At 42.7% G+C, this 21,823-nt stretch overlaps 2 protein-coding genes across 4 annotated transcripts; both read right to left on the bottom strand.

The window, feature by feature from the left end:
* Positions 1-790: 790 nt before the first annotated feature.
* On the bottom strand, positions 791-11,031 carry DHRS7C (dehydrogenase/reductase 7C). Of its 3 annotated transcripts, none has more exons than XM_009935512.2 (7): positions 10,939-11,031; positions 9,874-10,029; positions 5,754-5,866; positions 4,122-4,332; positions 3,479-3,571; positions 1,605-1,760; positions 791-1,114 (listed from the first exon to the last, which is right to left on the bottom strand). In XM_009935512.2, the coding sequence occupies exons 2-7, from the start codon at positions 10,025-10,027 to the stop codon at positions 906-908; spliced, it is 936 nt and encodes a 311-aa protein (XP_009933814.1). In that variant the 5' UTR covers positions 10,028-10,029; positions 10,939-11,031; the 3' UTR covers positions 791-905. The 3 variants fall into 3 exon arrangements, with proteins under 3 accessions (XP_009933814.1, XP_075297245.1, XP_075297246.1); XM_075441130.1 differs by lacking the exon at positions 10,939-11,031 and adding an exon at positions 10,498-10,627; XM_075441131.1 differs by lacking the exons at positions 3,479-3,571; positions 10,939-11,031 and adding an exon at positions 10,498-10,627.
* Positions 11,032-19,532: 8,501 nt separating this feature from the next.
* On the bottom strand, positions 19,533-20,351 carry LOC142363817 (beta-keratin-related protein-like). Its single transcript, XM_075440711.1, has 2 exons — positions 20,289-20,351; positions 19,533-19,883 (listed from the first exon to the last, which is right to left on the bottom strand). Exons 1-2 carry the CDS (start codon positions 20,349-20,351, stop codon positions 19,533-19,535), a joined length of 414 nt encoding a protein of 137 aa, XP_075296826.1.
* Positions 20,352-21,823: the final 1,472 nt, after the last annotated feature.

Below are 21,823 nucleotides of genomic sequence, written 5' to 3'. Positions count from 1 at the left end.
TAACTGCATGGAAAATATGATGGGCACAGATGACTGGGAGTGAATGGACTGAGTACCATTATTTTTGCCTCTACCTGTAAAAGGAGGTATCAGAGGATATTATCTGACACCAGGTTTAAAGTAAACATAAGGAAGCCTTTTTTAAATACGATTAGTTCCTTTCCTCAGGGATGGAATTTTTCAAACAGGAATTTGAAAAGTTTGTGTGAAAAATTGGTAGTTTAACAAGATGCAGAGACAGATTCTGTTTCAAAGCGTGTAGCAGTTTACCAGAACCTGGGAGAGTCTAATACAGGGAATCTCCGTATTTTTGTCCCATTCTTATAATCCATCTTTTAAGCAGGTACTCCAGGGTCCTGTTGTGGATGAGCTATTGAACTAGATGAGCCCTTATCTGGGCTTGCCATTTGCATATCCTGCAAGTACTTCCAAAAAGCACATCTGAGGGACATTCTGGTTTAGCTCTGACCCAATTTTCCACTGATTTTTACTCCTCTGTCTCCCATATATCCCTACCACCCCACCTCTTTGTTTCTCTAAATTCCCATCAGTCCTAGCACTGACAGACTATTCTGACAAGTTGCTGCAGGTCCCCAAACTTTGATCTACCTAATTAGATCAGGAATGACTCTCTTATAACAGTGTTACAGTTCCTAGCAGAGTTTGTCCCATACTGTTGCTCCGAAGCAAACAATTACATCTTGTCTTGTTTACTGGATCCAGAAGAGTAGAAGTCCGACAGATGAATGTGTGCCAATGGCAGTGAATCACTAAGTGAGACATTGGCTGGTTCAAGTTTAATAAAGCCTCCTACTTTATTGTACCCATAGTGAAAAGAAGAAACCATTGACATTTGAAACATCAACTTTTTTCAAGTCAAAAACAGGGAAAAGAATGGAACAAAATCAATTTTCCTCTTCTGTCTTCAGCTTTTCCCTAATCCCTGAGGCAACAATGGCAAAAAACAACTCAGGGAAGAAGGTGCGAATATAAACTGCTGCTCTGGGGATAGGGTTGGCCATAAGTACCTCCTGCTTCTTACTGCTCACTGTGCAGAAGACTTCCTCTGCCACCTCCACAGGGTGCACACCATATGCCATCTTTCTGAAAAAGACTGTAAATCAAATAGAGAGGAGTGAGAGCTACAGACAGACAGACAGATCTGAAAGAAAGGTGGTGACAAGATACACAGTGCATCAGTCAAATTAGTTAAATTCCTGCACACTTTCAGTCCCTTCCCCACACCAGTATGTCCCTAAGATCTTTCTACAGTTTTGAAGTAAAATCCTCACAGTCCCTAAGAGAAGGAGCAACTTGAGTGCAGTGGAACTCCCACTTGGCACCTGTCATGCTCTCCTATACTTCCATTCCCCATGCCCTGGTGTATTTATTTTCTCACATCATGTGTTTTCTTTTCATGTGCCTTCTCTTTTCACCAGGCTCATCTGATCTCTCCAATCTCTCTTTTCTTTTGCTCCCCTAACCTGTTCATCCTTTCTCTCATTTCCATTCTTTTCCCTCAGCTCCTGTCTTGTCCCTGGGAAAAGCCTCCATGCTGCTATCTGGGCCTTATCTACCATTTCTCTTGCTGCACCAAACCTTACATTTCCAGATAGATGCCTCCCAGTTGCCAGTTGCTGGTTGGCGATGGTAAGAACAGATGAAGGTTGGATTCACAGTGCTGACAGAAATATCAAATTCTTCCATTTCAGCTCTAAGACAATCAAAAAAGCCTACAGCAGCGTGCTTAGAAGCAGCATCTAAAAGAAAGAAAAAAACTCCACATATGAATGTTTGGATAAATTAATGCATGTATATAGATGCATGATAGAGCTCCATAAAACATGAATCTTCGGAAAATTGAGCATGGAATGACAAGCAAAAGAACAGTGAAGTTTTTCACCCAGTGAAATTATCATATGACATTGAAAGCAAACAAAAGAATATCATTTGTGCGGGACAATTATGCATGAGGTATGCAGTCAGTCTCCCTACACGTGTCAAAGAGCATGTGTCTGGATTTCCCAATCAGAAATTTTAAGTCCTAGGTTAAGTAATAATGCTTCTATTATCTCTACAGTTTAGAAATTTCTTTGGTGGATGGACAGCTGTCACTGAGATGAGTCTCCACACCATCTGTTGCTGCAGTTTGTGACACATCAATAAAATGCAGTGAAATACATGTCCAATTCTCGAATGCAGGAGTACGAATGTTTTTGTAAACTTAGGCCTTTGCCCTGCAGCAGCAATCCAAGATGTTTTTAATACTAATGTTAAAGAAGCTGAATGTTAAGATCTTTTTTAACTGCTCTTAGTGCCTTTTTATTGATAATGGTATTGAAGAAGGATAACAGCATGTGAAACTTGATCAAAAACCAGAACTACATGTTAAGTGCAGCAGAGCTGCAAATCACTCATCCACCTTGTATTTGATTCAGTGTGTAGTGAAAATCAGCCGGTGCATACTCTAATCTTAAAAATGGCAGGTGGGCTCCGGGAATCGAAAGAAGCTTCTCCATTCATTTGTTCTGAAATTCCTGCTTCTGGCAGCTTCATTTCATGCAACAAATATCAGTAGAGGCATTGTAAAAACCATCACTGTTACCTCTTTCACTACTCATGATTTCATACACATACAATATATCTTGACACAATCAGCTATTTCCTAGATGGAAACCATTCCAGATCTCCCATCAATGTGTTGTTTGTTTTCTGAGCCTTTATTGTAGTTCCTATACTTCTCTGAGATAGGGGACCAGAACTGCACACAATGTTCAAGATGTGGGCACTGCACAGATTGATACAAAGGCATAAAGACAGGATTGATTTTTTTTTCTCTATTGCTTTCCTTACAGTTTCTGTTACTGTATTTTGCTTTCATGGAACTGTAAAGTCACAATCCTGAGGATTCACAGACCTTTTAATTCAGAATCCATCATCCACTCAGACCTCCTGTCACAGTTAAAAATGTCTATATACATCTATCCTGTATTTTCTGTCCACTAACTTTGCACTTTATTAATGCAAAGACCTTCATAATTCAGGACAGCTTAGTTTCATTAGGAGCTTTGGATGAAAGACCTCAAAAATTTTCAGAAAGCCATGCAGAATTACAATTACTACATCTAGTTATAAACTCCTGCACATAAATCCATTAAGTGCCTAGCAGTACCTGGTGTCTTTATGGTTTCTAATAATATGCCCAGTACAGATGTCAGACCTAAAAGTTTGCTGTTTCCTGAATGTCTCCTAAGATCATAAAAACCCCTTACTGCCCTATGTGATATCCTCTTGTCTCAAGTACCTTAGGCAGTAGTTCTACTTCAAAGACAATATTTTAATTATTTCTTCTTCAGTTCCACTTATTTGAAAAATTTTCAGCAAAATACTATATTCATAGTTTGCTGAATTAGGATGCAAATTAGGACACTTCGTAACCTTTTATCAGTGTCATGCATTTTTGCCATGTATAACTTACAAGCTGCACGAAATGGGATTCCTATTTTTCCCTGGATACTATTAACTAGAACAATTTGGCCAGTTCTTCTTGAGATCATGTTGGGAAGAATGGCTGAAAAAACAGAAATAAAAGAAAGAGCCATGTAAGTTGAAGACCTCGATGTATTTAGTGAAAAAAAATGACAGCTGAAGTGTAGATAGCACAACTTTAAAGAAGGTTGCCTCAATACTGCAGTCAAAACTATCACAAAATCCAGTAGCTGGAAATTGAGCCTGCTAGACTTCATTTGGGTTCTACACGAAGATCTGGCTGCACTATTATCACATTTAATTGTCAGCCTGTCTGTATCCTTGCAGGAGTTTTGAAAACCATTGCCTTTGTAACAAAGGCAGCAAGCACATAAATAAAGGTGTCACCATATGTAAATACAATAAGCAGACATTTTTAAAAATGCTTATATGTTTCTTGACCAATCTATTTTCAAACCCCGGCACACTCATGTTGATCTTCTTCACCTCAGTTTCAGTTCATTGATTTTTGCAGAATTGTTTTTGATCATAGTGAAGAAGCCAAAAATAAGTGCAAACTAAACAGGGTAATGCCACTTACTCAGATCTCAAGCTTTAAGTGGCAACAACAAAAGGAAAAAAAAATAAAATACCTTTGGTTAATGTTATAGGTCCAAAATAGTTGGCATCCATTATCTTTTTATCAAGTTCCAATGAAATGCTCTGCACTGCTCCCTTCACCTTCATACTTGCATTGTTGATCAGTATATCCACACAGCCATAGCAATTCAGAATTTCCTTAGCTACATCTTGAATGCAGTTTATGTCTGAGATATCCAGAAGTATGAGCTTTGGTGTATATGTCTAGGAAATAAAAGACTTTTTTTAAGAATACCTGCTATGTAAAAGTGCATTTCTGTTTATGTATCTTGTAAATTAATTTACCTTACTATCTGAAGAAAGTGCTTTTACCATCCTCACAAAACTGTTAGCCTCTAAAGAGAAGATAGTTCAGCAATGGGTAATTATGGATTCTGAAATTCAGATGAAGCCGAACACCATGGGAAGGGTAAGCTGAACTAGCTCTACCCTATTGCGTTTTGCCTCTCTTATAATCAGTGGAAACAGATGATAGACACAGGGGGTGACTTCTACCACTCCAAGTTACGGTCTTTCTGTAAGCAGCCCTCTGTAGAGCTTTGCTGAACACAGAGTCTAGGAAATAGTGCTTTGATAGATAATTTACATATACATGGAGGGAAGCTGGAAGGTAGGAATGGTTTGTTCAGCTGTAGGTTATCCAAATAGAGTTTACATTTGTACAATTTCTGCAAAGATGCAGATTTTATCAGCTATGGAATACAGGAATGAACTCTTGAGTATGTTCTCTTACTATATTACTACAACAACATAATGCAGGTCCCTTAGTCAAACTTAATACTTTTTTCCTAGTTGAGTCTGTGCAGACTGACATGAACACACTACTTGTATGGTTATTTATGCAGATGAATGAAGCTTATTGCAAAAAAAGGGTCAAACACAAATATTTGTTGGTCTGGTGAGCAATGGCTATAGAATTTGTATGATGTCTTCAGTAACACCTGTGCCCTGAAATGAGTCATCTATCTGTTGGTCACAGAAGGAAAGCTTTCCCATGAGCATCAAGGAAATACCTTCCAAAGAACTGGCAGCAGAGGCAGCCTTGCATGTCTACTTGCTTGGTGACCCAGTGGTGATAAGAAAAGGGCACTCATTCATATGCTCCCATGCCTTTCTAGGTGGGACTTCTCCCAGAGTAGTGGAGAAACTCAAAATTAATTCAATCTTTAGACCCATCTCCCAGTCCTTGAGCACTCTAATTATGTGAATAATGGATGGTAGTTCCTCTGATCAAACGAAGCACCTTCAATCTCTTTCATCCAAATTAACAGGCAAAATCCTCTGCCCAGCATTTCTAGTTGGCGACGTTCAAAATGCAGGACTACTCGGTTGCTTTACAGTAATTGCCTTGAATTAGCTCGAGAGAGCAGGATTTCTGACCTATACTTTTGTCATCATATTCTGAAGACCCTGAGCAGTGTTTCTGTCTCTCTCTCTCTCTCTCTCTCTCTCTCTCTCTCTCTCTGTGGACTGTGTTGGGTGTGTTACCTGGATGACCAAAATCACCATTAACAGTGAGTCATGTTTAATGTACCATGCTTTACTGGATTTAAAAATGCATTATACCTGAACAAGGTATTTAACCTAAGTTGTGAATTTTCAAAGCAGAGTGAGGAAATACTTACCATACTGGGGTCTGCCACACTAATTAAAGCATCATACAAAGCTTCTAACTTTTCCCATGTCCTGCCACACAACACAAGCCTTGCTCCTCCTGTGTGAAATACCCGAGAACATTCTAGGAGAGAAATATGTTCAAAAGAAATAATAGCAATAATAACAATTTGATTTTGTTTATTTTGCTTGAAATGGGATGCTGGTTTTGGTAATGATGATGAATTTATGCTTTAAAATTCATTAATTTTGAAAGAATAAATAAATATATATGAGAAAAAAGAAATCACTAATATATATGTGAGTAATAAATTAAAATTTAATGTAATGTTATAATGCACTATTAATTGTACAGCACAATAGTATTGTTTAGTCATGGAATTTAATAAAATTTTAATTAAGAAAAGAACATGCCAGTTAATGAACGACAGGTTTGAGTTAGAAAAATTGTTCTGATTGTCTTTCTTCCTTAACTCTCTCCACCTACAGACACACTTGCTATAAATAAAAATACATATAAAAAAATGAGCTTATGGTTGTTACAAAACAAACTGCATCTTTTGCAAACCTTCACATCTACTGCAGTATAAAGAAGAATCCAGCCAACCTCAGTAGACAGTAAAACTAGCTCTGTATGCTACCTTCTTGAAGCTCTTGTCAATGTGAAACTCATCTACAACTTTGAGAAAGAACAATACAGAGAAACTTACCACCCACTGGCCCACAGATGGAGCACCAATGAGAGAGGCCTTTCTTCTACAGACCCTTCCCTCCATATGTAATCCATCCCAAGACCTTTATCTCCTCAGTATTAGACCTTCCCCATAGTCAGCAGAGGCATCAGGGACCAGCTTGAGCTACCTCTTGTTCAGCTACATCCCCTGAAGCCTTCATGAGAAGGCCACTGAGAAGTTTCTGGGTATGCTGGGCTGGCACTGTGTTTTTTCCATCTATTCAAGGATATTCAGAGCTAGAGGTTCATCCTAGTTTAAGCTAGATCTCTGGGGAGGATTATTCTCCCTTTCTTATGCAAGTGAACTATGATTGTGCTTTTATGAAAGTGGAGACTCACATAACAAGAGGAACTCACTGTTAACCATTATCACACCTCACGAAAGTTACATATTTAGCATGGGAAAAACAAGAATATGGTCTTACAACTACTCTTATGCCTTTTGAGCCTGTTTGATTTGTCTTAGCTCATATGGCCTTTGTTGAATGTGCAGAAGTATGACCCTAGTACTATAGCTGTCTGTCCTCCTGTCCTGGTTTCAGCTGGGACAGAGTTAATTTTCCTCCCAGTATCTGCTGTGTTTTGGATTTAGTAGAAGAAGAATGTTGGTAACACTGATGTTTTCAGTTGTTGCTGCAAGGGCTTTTTCCAGTTTCTCATAGTCAGCTAATGAGCAGGTGTGCAGGAGCTGGGATGGAGCATAGCCAGACAGATAGCCAAGCTGGCCAATGGAAGTATTCCATACTATAGGCGTCATGCTCAGTTTATGAATGGGGTTGGCCAAGGGGCAGAGAGTACTTGGCTCACATCATTTTTGTGAGTTTGAATCCTCTCTTGCCCAGAAGTTTTAATTTTTTTTGGAAATTCAGCATTTCAGGGTTCTAAGATTACTCCTTGGGACTGGCTGCGAATCGGTCATCGGGTGATGAAAAAAATTGTGTTGCACATAGTATACTTTGCATATGCATTGTTATCATTGTTGTTATCATTATTAATAGTTGTATTAGTAGTATTATTAGTATTCAATTTGTTGTCAATATTAAAGTGTCTTTATAGCAACCTAAGAGTTTCCCCTTTTGTTGATTTCTCCTCCTCACCCTGCTGGGGCAGAAGGGGAGGGGTGAGTGGGCGTCTGTCTAGTGCTGAGTTGCCAGCTGCCGGGTTAAACTACAACACCACCAAAACACATTATCTTCAGATTTCAGTACCCACAGGTAGATCCAGGTATGCTAATATGCCCATCTCAGATTTCTTAAATGCCCATTTTAGTCTTTTCATATCCTCATGGAAGCACTTCTGTATTCACTCTTCTATTTTTGTAAACCTATGCAGCTGGAGACGTTTATTTATGTAATCTTTTTCATTATTTATAAGAGTGATTTTATGAATGTCTTTCATTTTCTTTTTATCTAGCATAGAAGGATTTTTAATTTAAAGCCCAAAAGATTATTGCCAGTACAAGGACAACTACACCAATATTTTTCCTGTAAACATAACACTTGGGGCAACCTTGTGAATAAAATGTGACTACTGTGTCAACAGCAATAAAAGGGAAAAAGGGAAATCAATGATGTTCTGCTCTAGAACTATCCTCAACTTCTCTGAGTTACAGCACTGAGAAGAAACAGGAATCAGGTTTAAATAACAACCATAAACCATTGTAAACATCTTCAATCATCATAGTTTTTGTTTCTCTCTTTTAACTTTGATGAATGTTGTCTTTAGTCCGGAAATTCTGGCATGGGAGAAAAGGAATTTGGCTCTTGCCTAAGAGCTCAAATACGCAGCAGCTGCCCAGATAGCTGGTATTTTAAAGCTCTGGACAAATGGCCATTGCATATGCATGAGTGGACTACACGGTAAACTCTGCATGATTTGGAATCATTCAAGCCTGAAAATGACTTCTCAGTATCACCCTATGGGATACTGGCAGTAGATATGTTTAGGATATTAAAATAAAATTGCTTTCAGTTACCTCCTTTTTCATCTATGTGAAAAAGGGTTCAGGGAGTGGGGAGGCAATTGCCTTTGTACCCTCAAGAGACAGACAGCAATTAGCCATTAAAACAAAAAAAAAAAGAAGAAGAAAGGTTAATAAGGAAATTAAACTTAGGAGAATCTTTCTCCAGGGTCATGGAGTGCTGGAGCAAGATACCTGGGGAAACATTCAATAAATGTTCTTTATCCTTGGAGGTTTCCAAGATTTGGCTTAAAGCCACACCCAACCGAATCTGACACTGGCAATGTTCCTGCTCCAAGCAGGACTTTTGTCTAGAAGCCTCCAGGCATCCTGTGATTCTACAAGACACCCAATCCCAGGTGGAGAACTCTAAGTCGTGTCTTTCCAAACCAAAATACTGAAATATCACAAATCATCAGAAAAAAATGCATATTACCTTCAACTGAAACTGAAGTGTGTCAGGGAAAGGGAAGCACCAGGTAGGATGTGGAGGTTGGAATTATTTCATATCTTGTCCGAACAGGCTCTGATAAAGAGCACTCCTAGCCAACATACTGTGTATTTCTGTTGCAAGTTTCTGCTCTGTTCTGCTAAGGAATAATTCTGCAAAAGCATTCCCTTTCCCCATCTATTTTCTTCTTGGGAGTGCAAGGTTTCCAACATACAGTAAGTCTCGACTGAAAACGCCAAAATATAGCCTCAAGCTATGTTTGGCTTATCAGGCATTTTCATCTACTGCCCCTCACGTGATGCCTAGAGCAGGACTGTACATAAGCAATGTATGAGCCAGTACCTTTAATCTGACAGTGCCATGTAGGCAGGAAATGTGAGCCAAGAAGAAGTATATGCTCAATGGCTGGCCACCCAGGCAATCATCTTATGTAAACAGATAAATTATCACATACCCTTTCCTTCCCTCCACTGAACCCACCATTATGCGTAGCCAGGCAGACCAGTTAGAGGTATTGGAGGATGTCAAAGGAAGAGGAGTGACATGGGTGATCATGGTGGCAGACATACGAACAGGGACACAGGCGTGAGCCCTGTTGTTTACAGGGAGTTGCAAAGGAACATGTGAAGTGTAAGGTGACACCTGGTTATGCTGATTTGCTGCTACCCTGCAGTGACAGGCTATGTAACAAGATCTTGGAGTAGTAACATGCTAAAAATAACACTCTTCTTGTGCTTTAAAAACCTCTCACTCTATTGTATTAAATAAATAAAAAGCTCTCAGTTCCTAAAAGCTTCAGTAGTTTCTGTGGCTGAGACTAAAAATGTACGTCTAAAAATCATAGCATTTTTTTTAAAATGTATTTCTTAAATTCTACTTTATCCAGGCAGTTATGAATATATACAACGTAATATATGCACATTTTATCACCTAAAGGGTGGCTCTTCTGAAACTTCTCTGAAACTGAGAAGAAAAGAGACAACTCACCCTTGCCCAGTCCAGAGGTGGCATCCGTGATCACCACCACCTTGTTTTGCACAGCTGACTTGGACAATAGCCACCTAACTGACTGGTAAATATAAATAATTCCACTGATCCCTACAAGAAGCAATGGTAGAGCAAGTATGGCAAGAATACCCATCTCTGTAGGAAAAAAAAACACCGTATGAGAGTAATAGTAATAATAATATGCATTAATTATTTTTCAAATTATTCTTGTCTAATAAAGCAACATTTTCATATATAGAAAATCCAGCAATCAGCATGCCAAAGGCTTGAAGCAGTGGGAAGCTTCTTTTTCAATCAATGGCTTAGTATTATTATTTAATAAACAGGGTAATATTGTTTGTTTGTCTGTTTTCCTCACCATTGCATGGACTAACCAAATTTGGATTCCTTTTATTCAAACTTACTCCATGTTGGCAAAAACACAATAGAATTTTAGTACATATATTGCCTTGAGGCAAAACATAGGCTAAAATATAACACTGAACTTTTAATTACGTTGCTATTATAGGAAAACAGATTAAAAGCTTTTAATCCTAATTTCAGATAAAACACATAGTAGAAGTTTTTTCTGTTCTACAAGATAGAGAAAATAGAATGACTTACTATGGCTATGCAGACTCCAGGTACAGATAAAGCATTCTTTTGTATTTTTGTAAATTTTTGTGTTATACGTGTAATCAATGTCCTTTAGCAATTTCATAGAGCATTGCATTTGCTGAGGCTGCTTGCCCTGAATGAGAAAAGCTATGTATAGCCATGTGACAGAGATACTTTAAAAGTAAATATAGCATCTACAGTGTGATTCACATGCCTGACCTATCTAGTCCACCAGGCTGAACAGTCATGCAAAAGCTCTTAGTGCAGTATCAATTCAACTGTACAAAGAAACAACTAGCTTTCTGCCTTGCCGTCTTCTGTCTTGGTTGCAGTGGGTCATAGAACTGCCTCCATTTCTTGTTATTGGTCTTCAACTAACTTTACACATAAAAACATTTGTATAAATTCCATGCTAACAACTGGTCTTCAAAAACAAGGAAAAGGTACCTTAAAGAAGTTGCCACTTGAAATAATCACTGTTCAACAACATGAATGATGTATGCATTTGTCAGCAAAAGGTCTTTGAGCAAGCTGGCTTGGGACCCAGTGCGTCACACTGAGCTGCTGTGGGCAGCTAAGTGCTGGAACACAGACCAGGCTGATGTAATATTCTTCCAGGTGCCGCTGGCTGCTTTCCATTCTCAGTATCTGCAAGGCAGATGCACTTCTTTCCAGCAGTTTCAGGACCATGTCAGCTTTAGGAAGGTGGTCTAACTTTTACATTTCCTGCAAAGAGACATTACCTGTTAACCTGAAAATCAGTTATGGGTTGTCCTTTGGGATTCTAGGGAAAAGGATGGTTTACCATAAATCATTCCTACTTTGCTGTTTCAAAGAAATGTATCACAGACTTAAGATTGTAAGTTTTGACAACCAGATTCAGTATTCTTGTTCGTGCTGTGTTACTGGTCATCTAAATTCTGTGTTCTAATTTTTGCCTCCATGAGAGAATGGTGAGTCTACAAATGATAAAAGAGTCATTGATATTGGAGTGTTGTAACAAGGAACAAAGATTTCATGGTTAGATCTGCAGGTACCAGGACAGTGTTAGCTTTCAATGAGTGGGAAAGGCTAGTAGATCATTCAAGAGTGCATAGGAGGTGAATTGCAGGCATAGTTTGCAAACTTAACTTGCTCTAGCAGTTAATGACATAGGTAATTAAGATGCGTATTCCTGCCTGTGAAAGTTGAATTTGCCTGCCAAAGAACCCACAGTTTAAGATTTCCAAACCACAGAATTGTATAACATGCCGATGTTTGAAACATTGTGTGCACTTCTAGCTAAAAAGACTCTATAGTGAATGACAGATACGAATAAATACCTGTTTTCCAATGCAACATGGTCATGGTGTCCTGAAATTTACATCAGTTTCCACAGGAGAATGTAAAAACATTAAGTCAAATGATACGAGAAGTCATGCCACTATCTGCAGAAGCAGAAATGAAGTCTGATTTTCCATCACCCTTAAAGCCCCATCTATCTTTACTTACTTTCAGAGCATCAGCTTTAAATAAACAGATACGCTTTCCTGTATCAGTAACTAAGATGGTTTGTTCCGTTTACGGAAGAGGGTGTGTTCCTCATTTAATTTATTCAGGGTTGTGGAAAGATTTTTTTGTGAAGGTGAAACATCAATAAACCCCATACACTACAGAGAGAGGATTTATAGGAGTTCCAAGTGATTTGTTTGCTTTGTTCCCAAATGAATAGGAAAAAGTAAATTGAAAGAACGAGACAATCAACAATGTGTAAGATTGTAATAATAAAATGCGAACGTGCCATTAATAATAATGAACAATTGTAAAGGAAGACTCCCTGGGTCATCTGGGGAAAGACAGACATACAGTGGCTGCGATAACAGAAACACCCAAATCTTTCCAAACACACACATCTACCAGTTCAGGTGAAGTACCAGAGAAATGCATTCTGCGCTGCCACCTAGAGAGCACCATTGGAAACACCAGAGAAATGAGAAGAATTACGAATCGTTTCAGACAGTAGATCCCATAAAAAGTGTTAAGTCATCTACAGGGAAACTTGAACGGAAGTGAGGCCCTCACTCTCAGCTATCTCTGAAAGTCTCTACATTCTCAACCCCTTTGTCCAGAGCTGACCTCCAGGAACTGTCCCAGATGACACCAGAGCTGAACAGTGCGTGTCCAAACCTGAAATCTGATGGAGATCTAGGGCTTAATTCCCTGCAGTGCTCAACCCAGGAGGCTGTCTGAGAGCATGAACGTGCACTTACATACATTTGTATTACTTACAATTCACATTGTTCAGAAGTGCTGGACATAGCATTGGGGGAGGGGCTGGGTGGGTGTTCTTCTATGTTTTGTTTGTGGTTTTGTTTGTTTCTTGGAGGAAACAAGAGTTTAACACACTATATAGAAAGCAATGATTAGGGCATTGGTGGTTAAAGCATTCATCCAGGAACAAGAAACCAAGATTTCAAATCCATGTCTGCCCCAAATAGATGATCTTAGCTTTACAGCTACAATTTCTGCAGGTGGTGAACCCCCTAGGCATGGGCACACTGTTGTCCACAGCATAGCTCCTTATTTTGACCAGCGACTGCCTAACTTCTAACCACACAATTCTGCTTCTGAGTAGAAATTAAAAGGCATATAGATTTTCACATACTTTGACAGGATACGTGCCTCTAGCTCTCAAAGCATTTTTAATACTAGCAGTAGACAGGTGAAGTGCTTTCGTTCTGTGCTTCTTATGCTCCTGATAAAGGAACACGTAGACTGTAGTGAGTCCTGTGTTGCCCGTTTGTTTCAGTCACATGACATTGTAGGGCATTTGCTGTGACTGCATTATTTTCACAGTTCGATGAATTTTACCTTTTTTTTTTTTTCCCTCAGCCATTGTTTCTGTTCCATTCCACTCTTATTTTATTGATTTTCCTGGTATTTTCTTTTGATAGCTTTGAGATCACTGAACGTATTGACAGTATAGATTCTACTTAAAGATATTCTTAGCATTTGCTAGGATTCCTATGTTTATATCCTATGTCATAACCACCTGTGAAGGGTTCCCACTATTCATAGACCTGTTATTGTCTTGCATGATTAGCCCATCATATATTCATAATATTACTATGGATATTTTCAAGCCTTGGAAAGCACAGAAATTCTTGCTTGAAAAAGCAGTCAGCACCATGTTTGGTCCTGGGAGCAGCAGATACATACAGTCCTTCCATTCTCAAGGTGAAAAAAATTAATCTTAAGAGTTTTGGCCTAAAATACTGCTCTTTGGAAAGTCCTGTGACCACAATGCAAGAACCAGAAACGTTTGAATCAGAAACACAGTGTCAACAGAAGAACATCTAGTTGAAGTCAAACACACTGCCTGCTCAAGGTCAAAATCACTCCTCCGTCCATGCAATTGTTTATTTGATGTTCTCTTCCCACACATCCACAGCAGTGGTGTGCCACAGAATGTAGGTACAGTTCCTCCTACATACTCTGAAAGGTAAGCATCCTGACAGAAAACTAAAAGGAAAGTTGCCTTCATCTCAGTAATAGAGACATACAAGCATATAGACAGTCCGCCCTCCTTTCTTATGAGAAAGACTCTATTGGGTTGACCAATGGGTTTCCCTTCAGTTTCCTGGATCTGCAGTCAGCTTCATTACCATCCATAGGCATCTGCACTCCTAGTGTTGCAAGGTTTCATCTTTTCTCCTTACCTGATTTCATACATCACTCCCCATTTTTTTTCTACTTCTGAATCCACCTTTTTGTAGCCATTCTATCTCCCTTTCTCTTCTCAAACTCATTCCAAGGAAATAATCCACTCTGAATTACTTTTTGCTCATTGGTCCCAGTTCTGCGACTTCCATATCCAAGTTATGTGGTTCTGATCTGGTTCCATAGGAAATCTCAGCCTGATAAGATATTGCTGATATGATTAGTGAATGCCCTACCAAGATTCTGCACCTCCAAATTACCCTACAACTATCCCATTTGAAACAGTCACGTATCACTTATCTTACACTCCTTGAAAACAATCATGTACTGCAGCCTTTATTCCTCTGCCTAGTTTTAGCTGAGCCCAAGGAGTTTTGCATCCTATCTGCAGACAGTCTGCACACTAGAGCAAGAGAATATGTTTTTCACACCCTGATGTGACCAGATAGCATCCTTTCCCTGGAATTGTCTCAATCACTGTCGTGTTTCCCTGTCCAGGCTTTGGTTGGTTGTAAGGCCTGGTGCTCCTGAAATATTTTTTGCTCACAGGATCCCTCTTATATATTTAAGGAAAGAGATCAGTTCTCACTGTGCATAATTTGTCATAACCAGTCAGATGTTATTTTTGGTCTACTATTATTAGTAGGAGGATTTAAAAATTTTTCATGGTTTTCAAATTCTGGTCTCTCTCATAACCTACCAGCATGTATGGAAAACCCGTAGACTGGCAGTTTAGTGGTTTTCCATGGTATAACCAAGTCTCCACGCCTTCAAAGATTTCAGTGTTCTGCACCTCTCCCTTAGTTTTCTTTTTTTCCTAAACTCTATGAAAAGAGATCATCTTAACCTCCTCTTCCTTTCTCTTCCATGTCTTTCAAAAACATTTTCTATCTTGGCCAGAAGATCAGGACATGGTCTTTGCTACTGTGCTCCAGAGTGGACATGTGTCACACTGTGCTTTCAATGCTATATTTAGAGACTGTTTAATTCAGTTCCACACTATAGCAAATAAGTGTAGGAAACAGTATCCATGAGCCTGGAAGTTAATGCTGGTCCTGTTTTTTCACCATCGTATGGTTTATTGAAGGATGGCAAGAGGCAGACTCTCTTTACCTTCACAGAAGGTGATGTCTCATGCTGTAAAAAAGCACTTGTTGGTCTCAGCATCTGGAATATCCTCCCTGGAAAATCTTCTGGAAAGTAAGTTCAGTTTTCAGAACAAGCCAAAGTTTGTAACTGTTGCAGCTGGGGACATTCAAGAAAAAGGCAGAATACTAACTTCAACCAGAAGGTCTCTAATGGTGCTTTAGAGATTTCACTGCTTGTTACTGGCAGCTGCATAAAAATACATCTACACTGGACAAGCAGTGTATATATACGCAGCTCTATACAGATGCTGCTGTGTGCCTTGGGCTTCAACAGATGAAATATCTTTAAAAGTTTTTTAATTGTTGTACTTAAAGACATGTTCCTAATGTGCCTCATTGGACACTGTTAGAATTACATATGAGGTTGGGAGAGAAATGTTTGAGGAGCCATTAAGGTAAATGTTGAGAACTTTTCAGTGATGAACACTGACAGCAATTCTTTCCTTTCTCTTCAGCTTCCCAAAAGGAAAAGTCAACCCACGATCACATAATCAGCAAAACAGGGAGGACATGGTGTTTTGTTTCAGAAAAGCCTTTAAAGGTGTTCTTGTTCCTAGGTCAAATTAAAAATCCTCAATTAGGAATAAAAATATTTTTCTATCCAAAAAAGCTGTTGTGATGCAGTAAACTTCAATTAATTAAAGCAATTGCTTTAACGTAAAAGCAGGTGCCTAAGCTAGATCACATAAGAAACCCATTAGAGATGCCTTTTCACCACTGACTAGACGAGGAACTGAGGATGACCAGCTGAGGTTTAGACTTCTGCATTTGATTAAGGTCTTGCATACTTCCAGTTATCCTGGCCCTATGCTTCTCCTTAAGACAACAGTCAAGAAAACAATGATACAAAGTTTGTATTATAATTTCCCATGAGGTTTTGAGCTATTTTTTAAAATCTGCCCAATGTAAACATACCACCCAGAGAGTTCCTGTAAAACGCATATATCTTTTAAACAGCACTGTGGCATATTCTGCAGCTCTCACTCCATGTCAAAAAAGACTTGAATGCTTTATTCGTTTCCTGGTGTCTGTAAAGGCCTCACCCAGCTATGGACATGTTTTCAAATACAGAATAGTGAGAAGGGTTATTTGAGATGGTACTGATATCCATGAATTATTAAGGCAAGCACTGAAGAACTCACTATGAGCTAAAATATTTGGCATAAGCAAATGTTCCATAGGGAAAAAATAACATTAGACAAATACGCTTTTGTCCATGTCTGGAATGACTTCCATTTCCATCAAGCTGATAGGAAGAAAAACTCTCACCCAAAACCCAGAAGATACAAAAGGTGTGGAAATGAATCAGCAAAAGGAAGTACACCCTGCAATATGTGTTATTAGCATTTTTGAGGAGTCAAGGTGAAAACTCACAAAAATACATCTATGATGTGCTATTGAACAGAGGTTGAAATGAGTCAGCAACAGGCCTGATCTTCATAAATCAATGGGAGTTACAAAAAAACACATGGGAATGTTACTACAGCATTTGACATATAGAAGACACAGGAAAAAATTAGATAGCTATAAATAAGTTCTCAGGGAAGATATGAGAAATTTATCTTGAACTTCAAGATACTTCCTTTCAGAAGACTGACTGGATGCCTATAACTTGTGACGTGTTATTACTAGTCAAGTATATGTCAGAACTAGTGCAAGATCCCTTTGGCTGAGAGAAAGAACTGTTCACACTTCAAAATTTTCAGCATGGTTATCAGAAATATGGCCATATTCAAGCAGGCAAAAATAAGTAAGCCTTCAAATACAAAGAATTGTATAGAAATTAAATAATTGTCTGAAATTGGGTTAATAGAAATAATGGAATTAACTCATTGCAGAGAAGATGGCTTATTCATAAGGTATTCATTAGGATGGTAGAAATATACCAGTAATGGGATACAGATCTTGAAATTGTCAAAAATAATAACAAGAACACACCGTGAGCGAAGATGTTCTGTATATGTAGCCTACACAAAATCAGTACACTACAAAAATTTCTCACAACAGTTAGGCCATCTTAGGTCACCCTAGACCCAGCTGCTACCCAAGGACTCCAGATGCATACTTAGCTCCTTAGCCAGACGGCAGATCCGTGATCACTGGGGTTTGCTCCCAGTCTCTGTAGGCTGCTCAGATTTCCTCTGTAATCAGTTCTGGCCTCTGAAATCAAAGAAGAGTGGAGAAGGGAAGAGCAGTGGATGTTGCTCACCTTGCCTTCAGTAAGGCTCAGCCAGAGACAGGAATGAAAAGCAATCTCCACGTAAATACTTTTCGTCACAGAACATTTCACGTCCCATTTTTTTATGGCAGGTATTGCCCTTACGTGTACACAGAACCTCGGAATTGTTGGGGTTGGAGGAGACCTCCTCAGATCATTCAGTCCAAGCCAACTGCCCCGGCAGCGTCTACTTCAGCTGGTTGCTGAGGGCCTAGTCCAGTTGCGTTTTGAGTATCTGCAGGGATGGAGACTGCAGAACCTCTCTGGGCAATCTGGTCCACTGTTTGACCGCCCTCACGCTGGAGATGCAATTTCATGCATTTTAATTTGTGCCCATTTGCTCTTGCGCTGCTAGTTGCTACTGCTGAGAAGAGTCTGTCTCCCTCTTCGTGCCCTTCCATCAGGTATGGGAAGAACCCCAGCTCTCATGGCCTGCCGTCATATTTCAGACGCACCAAGCCCTTAAGCAGCTTTGTGACAAGGCAGGGATCTGCAGGGAAGACCTGCAGTGTGGAGGCAGGAGCAGCCAGCAGCCAGCCATGCCTCCCAGCGGTGTGCTGTCCCAGGGGGTCAGGAGCGACGTAGCAGGGGTCAGAGCGACTGGGACAATCCAGCGTGGTTATGAAAGGCACAGAGGTGCCCGGAGCCTCCCTCTTCCTGCCCACACGACCTCCCCTCTCTTACACACGTTTGCACTTCTGCCTCTCTGACCACCGGTCTCCCTCTCCCAGACCCTGGACATTACCTTGGGATACCTCTTCCCCACAACCGTGGGCCTCTTGCTCTCCCCGCCCTGCTGTCCTCTGGGCACACTTCCCAGGAGTGTGGCACTCCCGAGGATGCCGCGTGTCTTATGGTGTGAGCAGCTGTGAGCAGCATGCCTGGACACACCAGCGTGCAGACAAGATGCAGGAAGAAGAGGCTGGGGCTTGGCTGAGGGCCTGAGAGCTCAGAATGCTGCTGAGCCCACCCCCCTAGACGCCCCTCCGGCAGCCTGGCATATCCCTAAGGCCTGAGAGCCAGCTGAACGGGACCACTGCTCCCACGGCCAGTGCGGCTGGGTCTGAATCCAGAGGGAGGGTCTGTGAGAGAGGAGAAAGGGGCTGCCTGCTGCGGAGAGGTCAGCTGCTTCAGCGGCGCCTTAATCTCACCTGGCCAGCCTCAGGGAAGCAAAGAAGAGCAGAACTCTTGCTCATCAACAGGCGAGCTTGGCGGTTTGGGCAGCCAGCAGCATCCCTTTCCGGCTGGTGGCTGCTGAACCCAGAAGCCCAGCAGAGCTCAGGCTGCCACAGCTCCACGGCCTCAGGCCCAGCCAACAATCAGGGCAATTCTGTGATTCTAGGAGTGTCTGGGCTTCCTTCATACTTTGTTTTGTGGCTTTCGAGGTGTGCCAAAGAGCAATGGGGCTCCTTCCACACTGGTTCTCACCTGAGACACTGGCCTCGTCCCCATTGCTACGGGAGGTCAGCGGGGAGAGACGAGGCTCTCTCAAACCCAGGAACTCTGGAGAAACCTGTAGTTTTACCAAGGGAGGAACCCTTTTGGATACTCAGCTAAAGGGCTTTGGAGAAGAGGGGAGAAGGAGACACGACTCTCTTGCCAAGCTGATGCCCAATGTCTTTAATGAGAAAATCAAAGGAAAATGGAAACGACGAGAGCTTAAGCAATGCAGTTGGGAGGCTGAGTAAAGCTCATCCAACTGCCCTTCAAGGCTCCGGCAATCATGCATCACCTAGACCCGTTGCTACGGAAGGAAGGAGGAGGCATTTGCAGGGGAGCATAAGGCAAAGCAGAGCAAGAGGCGGAAAGAGAGAGGCTTCGTTGGGAAGAGGAGGAAGGCCAGCACCGGCTCCTTCCTGCAGGCAGAGCGCTGGGAGCTCGGCTCCTCTGCAGACCACGGCCGTGCTCGCAGGGCTGGCTCCAGGGCTTTCCTCGAGGCTCAGGGCGCTCGACCGCGGGCAGGCAATCCACGGGCTTCAGCATAAGAGATTGCCCCGTCCCAGAGGCCCACAGAGCCCACGGCCCAGACCGTACCACCCAAAGCCCCCCAGACCCAGGGAGCCCCCAGAAGCGATGGGCACACTGGCAGCGCTGAGAGAGCTCCCCACGGCAGCCGACGCGCTGGATCCCACGGCTGTGCTCTGAGGGAAGGAGCTGAGGATTGGGCCGGGCAGCGTCACCAGGACTGGCGAGGGCTGGATCGTAACGCTGGAGTCGGCGCACCGGAGGACGCACGGCTCGTTGCAGCTGTTGGCAAGCGGGGCTGGGCCGCAGGCAGCTGGCGCGCACGGGCTGTAGCACGACATGTCTGGCGGAGAGTGGCGACCCTGCAAGACCGGGTGGGAGCAGAGGGCATTAGCTCTCAGGCCCTTTCAGACCCCCAGCTCTTCTACTGCAGACCAAGAGGCTCCCGCCTCTTGGCATCGGGCTGTTTGCTTCCTGATCATCAGCCCTTGTCGCGAGCCTTGGAAAGAAAGGCGGCTGGCAAAGAACCCAGCCAACGCCGCCTTTCACATCCTAGACCATCCAGCGAGCACAAGGGAGGAAAATAGCATGCATCCCTCTCCACAAAATCTGTCCTGCCAACCGAGGAGAGAAGAGGCAAAATGAACTGAGACTCACCAACTTCACAGAGCAGAGGAAGGCACGAGGAGAGGATAGAGGAGCTGGGAGCTGGGCACACTTTTATAGTGCGTCCCAGAGCCCCAGGGGCGCTGAACAACGACACAAACATGAAGCATGTTGAGAAACAGCACTTTTGGCTCCTCAAAGCTCTGCTGGTAGATGAAAGACATGCCTCCTTTGCCTGAAATGCTTGGCTCCCTTTTCATCTGGCCAGCACTGCAGTGATTTTATCGATAGCAATTTTGTTTCTTCCCCAGACCAATGCTCATTTGAGGTCTGATTCCAGTTGCTGGGGAAGCCTGCCAGCAGATTCAGGCCACGAGTAGGCGTTGTGCACGTCCTGCCCTTCCTGGGGAACATGGCCACCGCTTGCTGAGGACTTTGCCTGGGGAGCATGCCTGAAGGCCACCCCGCTCAGAAAGGTCTCTCTTTGATGGGTTGAGGCTACAAAGCTGCTCAGAGATCAGGCAAGCCTCTGCAGGATGGCTGTTGCGCTGAGGGACAGAGAACAGAGAAGACTCGGGGTGATCGGAAGGTGATGGTCAAACAAGGCTCTCCTGCGGTCTGGAGTGAAAGCCCATCGCATGCAGGGATGGGGACACGGAGGCCTTTGCTGGAGCGGATGAGGCTACCCGGTAGCAGATCTCCGCTCCCCTTGGGCCTCGGTGATGCACACACTTTCCAGGCACGCAAAGGGAGCCCAGCAGTTCAGCTGTTGTCTTCGTGCCTGAAAGAGAGCCATCACCAAGTGGACCTGTTTGCTTTGGCGCAGTCTTCCCAAACAACACGCATCTTTGCATCATTGCCAGGTGGCTTGTTCAGGTCAGTGAGCCAGAAGGCCTGGCTTGTTTTCCCTGGCTCAGGGACGCATTGGCACATCCAGGGCATTTGGGGCCCTGTAATTGCAAGGTGGCACCAGCAGACCACCTCGGAGTCACCTGTGAGTCACGACAAAGTGCTGAGGATCCACCTGGTGCAAATCATCCATGCACTGGCATCAGGGGCTCTGGGGGAAATGGATTCAGAGCTGCAGGGGACCCTAGGCGCAACCTCACATCCGCATTCCTGCAGAACTGCAGCTTTGGGTAGAGTGTTGTCATGGCTGTTAGCGTCTTGCCCAACCACTTGTTGACTCCTGGAAATCCTGGCAAGATCCTTGGTGAAACAGCAGCCAAAGGAGGGCAGAACGAACGTGCCCTGATGTTGCCACCCCCGGACGTTTCTGGAGCAGCGACCAAACGGAGGAAAGCTGCCGCCCCTGCGTGTCCAGGGCCTGGGGAGCCTGCTTTGTTGAACACACCCGTGTGACAGAGCAGCGGACTGAGGCTGCGGCCATTCAGTGGCACCAGAGCGTGCCCCTGCTACCGTACGAGACCGAGGGGAGACTGTGCCGGTCTGGAAAGGCCTGGGAGGAGCTCAAAGGCCAGGTGTGTGCTGCCAGCCCTGAGAGCTGCCAGGAGCAAGCCTCTGACTGCCCGTGCTGCTTGGGAAGGCGGGCCATGCTGTCACCCGGGTGGCCATGCTGTTTGGAGGCAGAGTCTAGAAGGAGGCTGTTGTCTTCTCCTGCAAAGGACTGATGGCTCTGTCTCACTTCTGCCGTCGTTTCCAGCAGCGCCATGCTCTGGGGCTGTTGTGCCATCCT

The sequence above is a fragment of the Opisthocomus hoazin genome, chromosome 21 (genome assembly GCF_030867145.1).
Source record: "Opisthocomus hoazin isolate bOpiHoa1 chromosome 21, bOpiHoa1.hap1, whole genome shotgun sequence".
In the NCBI taxonomy this organism is placed as follows: Eukaryota; Metazoa; Chordata; class Aves; order Opisthocomiformes; family Opisthocomidae; genus Opisthocomus; species Opisthocomus hoazin.
This window is presented reverse-complemented; position numbering and strand designations above follow the sequence as displayed.

What these genes read in the sequence shown, in the direction of transcription:
- LOC142363817 (XM_075440711.1), bottom strand. Translation starts at nt 20,351, where the DNA reads ATGTCTTTCATCTACCAGCAGAGCTTTGAGGAGCCAAAAGTGCTGTTT. An exon ending in TGTTTCTCAACATGCTTCAT is followed by an intron (nt 19,884 to 20,288) that starts GTTTGTGTCGTT and finishes CCGGTCTTGCAG; the next exon opens with GGTCGCCACTCTCCGCCAGA.
- DHRS7C (XM_075441130.1), bottom strand. Translation starts at nt 10,606, where the DNA reads ATGCAATGCTCTATGAAATTGCTAAAGGACATTGATTACACGTATAAC. An exon ending in AATCCCATTTCGTGCAGCTT is followed by an intron (nt 1,761 to 3,478) that starts GTAAGTTATACA and finishes TCTTTCTTTTAG; the next exon opens with ATGCTGCTTCTAAGCACGCT. An exon ending in GGAGGCATCTATCTGGAAAT is followed by an intron (nt 1,115 to 1,604) that starts GTAAGGTTTGGT and finishes TTTGATTTACAG; the next exon opens with TCTTTTTCAGAAAGATGGCA.